Source organism: Scatophagus argus, chromosome 1 (genome assembly GCF_020382885.2).
Source record: "Scatophagus argus isolate fScaArg1 chromosome 1, fScaArg1.pri, whole genome shotgun sequence".
Taxonomy (NCBI): domain Eukaryota; kingdom Metazoa; phylum Chordata; class Actinopteri; family Scatophagidae; genus Scatophagus; species Scatophagus argus.
In genome coordinates this window covers 18,075,402-18,084,396 of record NC_058493.1, presented here as the reverse complement: position 1 = coordinate 18,084,396, position 8,995 = coordinate 18,075,402, and the positions used below count along the sequence as shown (strand labels likewise).

The window sequence follows — 8,995 nt, the reverse complement described above, 5'->3', positions numbered from 1 at the left end:
AGTACACTCTCCCAACAAAAATAATGCGAGGGTACGTGTGTGAGTAAGTTCCAACACCCATAAGATGTTTTAACCCTCATAAATTTGTGCATACAGCATTGATATGTAAGTGAACACGAAGTTGTGCTATATGCATGAAGATTATCACAAGTACAAACACTGTGAGCAAGAGGTGCAGCCAAAACGTTGTAACTGTGGAGGCACTCACGGTGTGGCATACAGAGGTTGTGATGTAATGAAAAGCGAGGAGCGACATTCAGCTGGTCGGAGTATAAAACAAGATGGCATATGCAGAAGCTATAAAAATATTTGCAGTAAAAGTGGCAGCAAATCATCTGAACATCAGTGAACTAATATGGGAGGAGGTGAGAAGTGATTTCAGTGAGCCATCCAGCCAAGAGGTACGACGAGTTAGTGAGTAATGTGATTCCTACATTACAATGGAACTCAAGAAGCTTGGTGGAAAATGGAAAACAGGCCAAAATATTCATAGATTAGTGCCTCGGTTTACTGCAAGTTAATGATAATAACTTAGTATGTCTTGATGGTTGGGAGAGGGACAAGTATAGATGTTCACGCAGGCAATACTCCAGCACTAGATTTGACACTGGTATCCAGAGAGGTGGCAGGGAAGGGTGAGTGGGAATTATGGGAAGACTGCAGTTGGTAACGACCATCACCCAGTGGTTTGGTAGACACGTGTATATATTTAGTGAGGCCAGATAGCAAGTTTGGAATAAAGATATACTTAACGTTAATGGATATTTATACAGGTAGAACTAAAAGCAGAAAATATTTCATTTCACAGAAGCAAAGGGAGAATGATTAGAAAGGTAGTCCCATGGTACACAGAGGAAAAGTAAAAGTAAAAACATGCCTTATTCTGGCATAATCTGTCCCTGGTACTAATTTGGATTATTATTAGTACTAATCTGCATTAATATATTGGCAGAATTTACATGCTATAGCAGGTAAAGGTGGAGCATCTTTAATGTTGTTTAAACATTAGTAATGCATTATATTTATATAATCGTATGTTTTGTATGTGCAATATTAATCTGCGGATTAGTATGTGGCTGCCAGAAAATAAAATGGAAATATTTCAGTAAAGGTACAGCACTGAGTACATTTCAGTGATGCTGAGAAAAAGCAAAATTTTATTAAACTCACGGACCTTCAATCTGTGATTAATGGGTCCAACTTTACCTTTTGCCCCAGTCCCTCTCACTGCGGTTATGGGGAGATTTTACATGGAACCATGGCTGTATTTAACAGATGGTTATACTCCCACTGAGGCGCTTTGCAGCATGCACGGGATGATGAAACCAGAGCTTCTGTGAGCTTCCTAAAGACACTAAAAAAATTATATTAAGTCGGGCTACTGTGAGTACTCTTAACTCAGTCAACACTTTTCTGTGTATTGCTTGTATGCAAATACAATGTGCTATGTGGGAATTTCCAGCCTTGTCTCTCAGTGAAACACTTTGTGTATACTGTGACTGTCAGGAATCATCTAACAATGATTGCATTACCTTGAATATTTCTAAACAGAAGCTTTCTGTCAATGGAAAGTCAGAGTCAGATGTGTTGCTCCCCAGTTAAATATTAGGGGGGCACAAGTGATTTAATCCACTGGAGAGTAAAAACTGGTTAACTCAACTGCTTGTTAAAGTGCAATCATACAGTATAAGCTGTGGGTAGACTTTTACCTGGTAAAACCCCACACTGATTGATAATCAGAATCAGAATCAGCTTTATTTGCCAAGTACGTGTGACCATACAAGGAATTTGACTCCAGATTTTTCTCTCTCCTGTGCACCATACAAAATACAAAATAACAAATAATAGTAATAAAAAAATGAAGAATAAAGTATTTACAAGAAGAAAAAAACGAGATAAATATATATATACATGTAGTGCAAACAGTGGAATGATGTAGTGCAAACAGTGTGATGGATGTGTCTCAGGAGTGGGTCGTCCATTAATCACAGAGCTGATGATCTGATACAATGTGTTAATGTGTGCACCTTGGATAACATACATGATAAATGAAGAACTCTAGTCCATGTTAGCTTAACAGGTCCATTATATTAGAAGATAATGAGTACATGATAAATACTAGCAAGAACATTTTTTTACTACTTTTGTTGCTGTTGTTGTTGTTTTTTTTAAATTATTGAACAGTGCAATGACAGATTTAAAAGATTTAAACTGTGTTCAAATAAACTCCCCCAGATACTACGTAAATTACGTAATATGTAAATTTGTTGCCCAGAAGTTGTAAAAATATTGGCTTCCTGTTGGACCTATGACTGTAGAATAAAAATCCAAAAAATACTATTTATAAGCCTTGGCACTTACAGCAAGACAATGAATCTAATTTTTATCTAGATAGTTGGTTGGCTTATGAAAAAATATTACATCCCTGCCCTGTAGGTGTCAGTGTAATAGTTCATTGAGCTGGAAGGCAATTAATCATTGTCTTAAATCATAACTAACACAGAAAGTGAAAGAAAGCCAGAGCAGATGGGGAAGATCAGCACTTCTTTTTCATCAGCAACAATGATTCAATGCACTCTTAACTTCTAAATATCACCGTGTGCAGTTAGCACTTTAAGACACTTGCACACACACATTTATATACATTAACCTGCGCAGATTAAGGGATAACCTGAAAAAATGCAGTCAGAAAAGACACTATTGATTTCCTATGTAGGCAGCAGCCAGACAGATGAGGACTCAGATTTTTCCATCTGAAGAGCTCAAAGTAAGAGCAGCACAAGAGAATCTTTATTATATTTTCTGTAAGGTGTGATTCAGCAGGATCTCAGGCTCTCTGAGGAGAAGACAATAACATTGAGTCACCTTGCTGCATTGTAAGCCTCTGGCAGCCGAGAGGCAGGAATCGGCAGCGCACCATGCTGCAGAGCTGCACCGGACTGCGCATCAACTATGTGTGCATTTGTGTGTAAGTTATTATGTATAAGTGGGTGTGTGTGTGTGTGTGTGTATATTGGGATGATGATAAATCATGGCAAGGTCAAATAACAGCAACTGAGTGGGGATACGAGATGATTACACTGCAGTATGTATAATGTTCCAGCTACCCTGTGCTACGTTTTGCAGTGTCTGCAGAATACACAACTAGTTAATTGTGCACCAAATCACGCCAGATTTAAGTACAGAATGATTACAGATGTATTATTGATGAATCAGTATCTATGCCTATTGCAGATAGATGGTCTCTGCTTGACTTTACAGAACACTGATTCCACAAAACACTGCTGAGTTCCTTCTTCACATCTGTTGCAGTTGGGTGGTCTGGTTCTCATATTGTGACAGACAATAATGCATATTAGAATTTTAACAGCACCGTACCTTGTTGATTGTGAAATTAGAGGACAAATCAAACATCATACCAGTTGTCTCGGTCTATCATTGGGTCGCTATGGGTTGCAAAAACAGATTTAATGCTCCTTGGCATGGACTGATGGTGGTGGAGGACACTGTCTCCCTTAGGCTGTCATTTAGAAGTAGATCTGGTAATTGCAAAGGGCAGAGCATATTTCACATCACTTCGAAGCTCATAAACCATCAGAGCCCCCTTGGTCACTGTGTGGAAGCATGTGCATTTGTTATGTTTCTCTATTTAATTTATACCCTGTCTATAGATCCCATTTACAATTAATTTCTTATTATCTGCCTCATGAGTAAACTCTGCAGCATATGGAAGGTTAGAAACATTTTAGAGCAGGAAACATCCTTTTATTCTTCACTCTCATTCTTCACTCTACTGTCAAGCAGATAAGACTTTAGGAGGTTTACAGTGAATTGGTTTCTGCACAGCAACTATAATGTTCTATTTTTGCAGAAATGTTTTATCTCTCACTATCTTTGAAGAAAAGTACCTTAAACCACTGGAGTTTCAACAAAGCATCCCCTAGAGGGATGACACAGATCAAATATTTATGATGTTGACAGATGTTTGTTGCTCTTTGCTCACTGATGTGCACCACATAGAGTATTATTTTTCACTCACAAAAGACACATAAAGTTTACTGTAATATACAGCTCACAGGAAATACAAGACAGTCAGGTATTTCTGCATCTTATGATTGTTAGAGAAGTTCATTGGGATGACAAATCACAACCTTGAATCACATAGGGTGACAGTGATAGGCTTGTTTTAATGGTAAAGCACTTGTAAGAGCATGGCATGATGAAGTGAAATCTTGCTGCTTGTCTTTTGTTTGATGCTCAGCAAAATAACCCCTGTGCCAACTCTTTGACTTTGAACATTGCCTGCTCTCACATTGTCCAAGTTAAACTTCTGGGCAGTGCGGGGTAAATTGGGCAGGTCTTTTTGATGCAGTGTAAGCATTCTCTCTGTCCTCAAAGTGTGACTGCAGTGAAGGTGATGTGAGGCTGACAAACCTCATCTAAAGTGTCCAGTACAATTTATGGGTGACGTACTGTACATTCATTCCCACCTGAAAGCATCCCTCCATCCGAACACGGACACACAAATGCACACATGCACACACACACAAACACATGGTGAGAGTTTTATAGCAGCACTCTCATCCTTTTAACTTCTCTGTCTCGAGATTCTCTTTCCATACTCTGGATCTGAAAGTGCTTGTTTTCAGTTTTTAAGTTTTCAATCTCTGTGTAGGCCTGCAGCAACTATAGGGGCTGTCACATTATTTTCTTCATTGCAAATATTGTTTCAAGAAAATTCCATCAGCACAGGTGGATGATTCCGGTGTTTATTTCTGCAATTGTTACCTGTTGGTGTCAAATAAAAATATAAAATCTGTTGAGCTGTTTACATGACACACTTTGTATCGCTCCAGCTTTTATTAAATCTGCTTTGAAGAAGACTTCAAGAGCTGTTCATTCCAGATATGATTTCCACTGTTTCATGCACACAAAGTTGATTTACACACAGTTTAAGCTGATGTCACCTGGGTTAAACTGCATATACGCCTCCTGACCTTAATCTCACCTGGTTGTCCTTTGAGCCTGACTGACTTTCTCCTTGTCTAAGATGCCAACTTCCTTTTGTTCCCCTGCCAGGAGTCATCATCTCATGGTTTTTTTCCCCAGTGTTGCTTTCAAACATTCCCAGCTAAAGGACTGAAAGTCTGATTTAAACTTTACAAGTCTCCTCAGACATGCCACATGCCTATTATAACCTAAGCCTGTAATAAAATGTTTGTGTGACAATTCCTTAGTCTGTATCTCTCTCACACACTTAGCCTTCATTACCACATAGTATTAAAGGGAGAAAACTAAGCATGCTAATTCACTGTGGTCCAACTGAGATCCTCCTAATCCTTCTTTAATATTATTTTTTGCTTCCATGTGTGCATCCAAAATCCTACTAGAATTCCTTTAAGGGTTCCTACACGCTGTCTTAATGTCTGGTTCATGCAGGCCATGTGCCAGACATCATTGTGCTGAAATGTCCCGGTCACAAGTTACAGCTTTAAACCAGTGCACGTCCACCCGACCTTCGCTTACTATTCCCCAGGTCTGAGCTTTAATCGCAGGCTGCTACTTGTGGGAATCGTTTAGGCGCTTTTCTTGAGCTCAGTTTCCATCAAGAAACAAGAGTGGTGGAAGTGGTCCGGATTGTTTGGTATTCTTCCCCTTTAAAAAACTATGCAGCCCTAGCGGTGATCTGGGCTGCCTGGAAAAGTCTGCGGAGAGGGAGAGCCGAGTCAGAGAGATCATGGCGGCACCTCTCGGACGGGACACCCTACCTGACTACTGGTCGTATGGAGTTTGTAGAGATGGCCGCGTCTTCTTCATCAAGTGAGAGGATTGTTTTTTCCTTACTAGTCAAGACTTGATTCTTGACGAGGCATTGTGAACGTGAAGGATTTTTCTTGTTTTATTATCGTTCAGTAACAGGTGTTTTTCTTGCAGTGATAAAACTCAAAGCACTACTTGGCTACATCCACGCACTGGTGAACCTGTTAACTCGGGACACATGATACGATCAGGTACGGGACAGACTGTGTGATTTGTAGGATACCGACGGGACGCTCGTTTTTTTTTTTTTGCTGCAACGTGTTTTCTGTCTGTGGCGGGTTCCTTCAGTGTGTTTTGTTTTGTTCGTGTTATAGATTTGCCAAGAGGATGGGAAGAGGGCTTCACGGACGAAGGAGCCAGCTACTTCATCAAGTGAGTGAGCGCTGTTGTAACGTTTTGACCGTGTGAAGATTGATCCCATCAGCTGGTTGTTTCGTTTTTAGAGTACTCTGTGTAATCGCTTCCTTTCTGTCACTTTGTTGTCTTGTGACCAGTTTTAGTGGCAGTCCAACGCTGCCACTAAAACTAGATCAAACTCCACACTGTAAACATAATGGCTGATCTAAAGCAAAAGTACGCTGATGGCAAATGACACTTAAACGCACCATCCCGTCGGATAGGTGAAACCAATTGCCTCTGCCTGCATTGTGGATAGAGAGCGGCCGTGCCTAGCAGGACAGGAAGGAGGTTATTAAAATTCTACTCACATCCTCCATGCAGGACCTCTACTCTCTCCATTAGATAGGTGTACAGCCTGTGTGTGTGAGAGAGAGAGAGAGAGGGTGTGTGTGTGTGTGCCAGGGGGAGACTGTAAAGGTTGTAGGAGAGGGGTGTGACCATGTGGTGACAAAGATGTATGGCATGATTGCATTATTGAAAGAGGACAGGATTTACAAAGTCACACACCATGGTGTGAAGTTTATTTCTCAGATTTTCATGTCCTTCACACATTGACATTTCCAGGATTCAGGATGGAAATCAGTGAAAGGAGTCATGCCTTCAGTAACATGCTGAAACATCTGTTGTGTTGTAGTGGATGACTTCAAAGTAGCTTACTTCAAAGATTATGTGTCCTATATTTGCATTTGTATCTGCAGTGTTTTACCCCATGGATTTTTGTATGGCCTCCGGTTTGTGGCCGTCAGTGTATATCTGATGGTTACTGTGAGGAAAACCAGGACACAAGAGCAACCAGCACATTATGCTGATAGCAATCAGATCAAGTCAGGCTAGCAATGCCATGCAGAAAGCCTACTGTAAAACAAAGAGTAGACAAATTCTTCGATGAGCTTGGATCATCGTGGATTAAAATGACCCCTCCCACTGCAGCTTGTTTAAGGTTTTGTGGTTCCACTACCCACAGTCCTGTCATGGCCCCTTTAGTTTGCCCCATTTGTTCCAGACAGAGGGCCTGTATGGTGAGGTTTTGTATCCCCAAAGCTGCAGTCTTCCTAGATTTGATAGTAACTAGTTAGAGGTGTTTGTTCAATGACACGCAGTGCTCTGCAGACTCCAGTTTGCAGCAATGAATTAACAATACAGATGTTTTTCATTTTAACAATAACTGCACTCATAACTATAAAAAACTGCTAATATATATAATATATTATAGATACTATAATTGGTGATGACAAATAAAAACATCATAAATTATAAATTATAAATACAGACTGCAGTGAGCCAAACAAATGGATGTCTGTGCCTTCAATAGCCACTTCCAAAGACATTCTGGCATCCAAAGATGTGGGCTTTTATGGTTTGGTTTAATGGTTTCAGCGAACAAATTTGTGACTGACACATATATTGTGTGTAGAATAAAGGCAGTCGTTGTGTTTTCTTAGTTCACGTTCTTTTTCTGTGTAAGAAATGAGAACAATACAACAGTGAAGTTGTGTGATATATGGCAGCCTAAATGTCAGGGCTGTTAAATCAGTCGACTTACTTGTTGCCCAGTCGGCTCAGTGGGAGGATCTTGTTTTGCTCCTGCTCTGTGCTTGTTTCTTTGTTTTTCAGCGGACAGGAACACACTGGGACTGTTCTCATGTACCCTTCAGCTTATCTTGAACACGGCTGTCATCTTTCCATGTTCTCTTGATGCATGAAAGAAAGTAAAATCATTGTGCGTTGCCAGTGTGTGGAAAAACTGCTGGGTGATTATTTTTTGACATAGGTTGTATGGTGAAAAATTACAAATACAAGAATACCTTGGTTCACAATTATCAGCTCTAGTCAAAATGAACTATGTAAATATCTGACAGTAAACTGTAACACACTGATAGTGAAATAATGCTTTAATAAAAAAGTATTAACATGTCTTTATCAGCCACCCCTGGGGCAAATGTATGGCGAATAAGTTGTTAAAACACAGCATGGATTCAGCTGCTATGCAATAAATTAATCTATAATATAATTCATCTTTGTTTAATTCCTGGAGCAGTGTAATTATGAAGTCCCATGTTGAAGTTTGGGGTTCATATGGATAATTAGTTTGAGGAACAGGTGATTGGTGTACAGCTCTGTGGGGGAATTTAATGTTGATGTGACCATTTAGGATTCTGGTGATGGAGTGCTGTCATTTTCTAATGGTGGAGAGGTGTATCTCTGGTGGGTTATTTGATTTATTGCAGACCTGGATGCCAGATTTCTCTATTTGTCCCATGTGTCTACAAGGTAATTATAGGAAGTGTCACTTATGTCAAGCTTACCTGGCTTTTAACTCCAGCACTCAGCTAATTAAACTTTGAGTGGACGCATAGGCCTGTTAAATTTATTGCTATTTCTTTTTTGCTTAAAAACGGGATTTGGTTTGGCAGATTAACTGTTAAAAATGGCTTATTCTCAAGGAATACCTTAACAGCATAAGTGCTTGCTTATTACTGGTAGCTGGCAAAAATAATACACTGAAGAGAGCGAAGATGTCTCCAGCTCATTGGGATTAATCCTTAAAACCACATTAGAAAAATTGGAAAGGGACTGGACAACTTGGACTGTAGCCCTGTTTCAGACCATTAAAAATCATCAAGAGTTAGTTCTTAGCTTATAGCTGGCTGTAAATGCAGCCTTTTAAAATTCCTATTAATTCCACAGGGAGTTAAGGTGAGTTTATTGTTCTGCTCCAAGGTGTCGTCTGTAAAATTTCATCTCACACTCATATCATTTTCACTGAAAACATCAG

General features: G+C 39.8%; 1 protein-coding gene across 2 annotated transcripts in view; it reads left to right on the top strand.

The window, feature by feature from the left end:
• Positions 1 to 5,411: 5,411 nt before the first annotated feature.
• plekha7b (pleckstrin homology domain containing, family A member 7b) overlaps positions 5,412 to 8,995 on the top strand; it is a 66,042-nt gene continuing 62,458 nt past the window's right edge. For both annotated transcript variants that reach the window (XM_046388422.1, XM_046388431.1), the window contains exons 1-3: positions 5,412 to 5,820; positions 5,935 to 6,011; positions 6,135 to 6,192. In XM_046388422.1, coding sequence (XP_046244378.1) covers positions 5,738 to 5,820; positions 5,935 to 6,011; positions 6,135 to 6,192 — 218 coding nt within the window. In that variant the 5' untranslated portion in view covers positions 5,412 to 5,737. The remainder of the gene's footprint in view (positions 5,821 to 5,934; positions 6,012 to 6,134; positions 6,193 to 8,995) is intronic.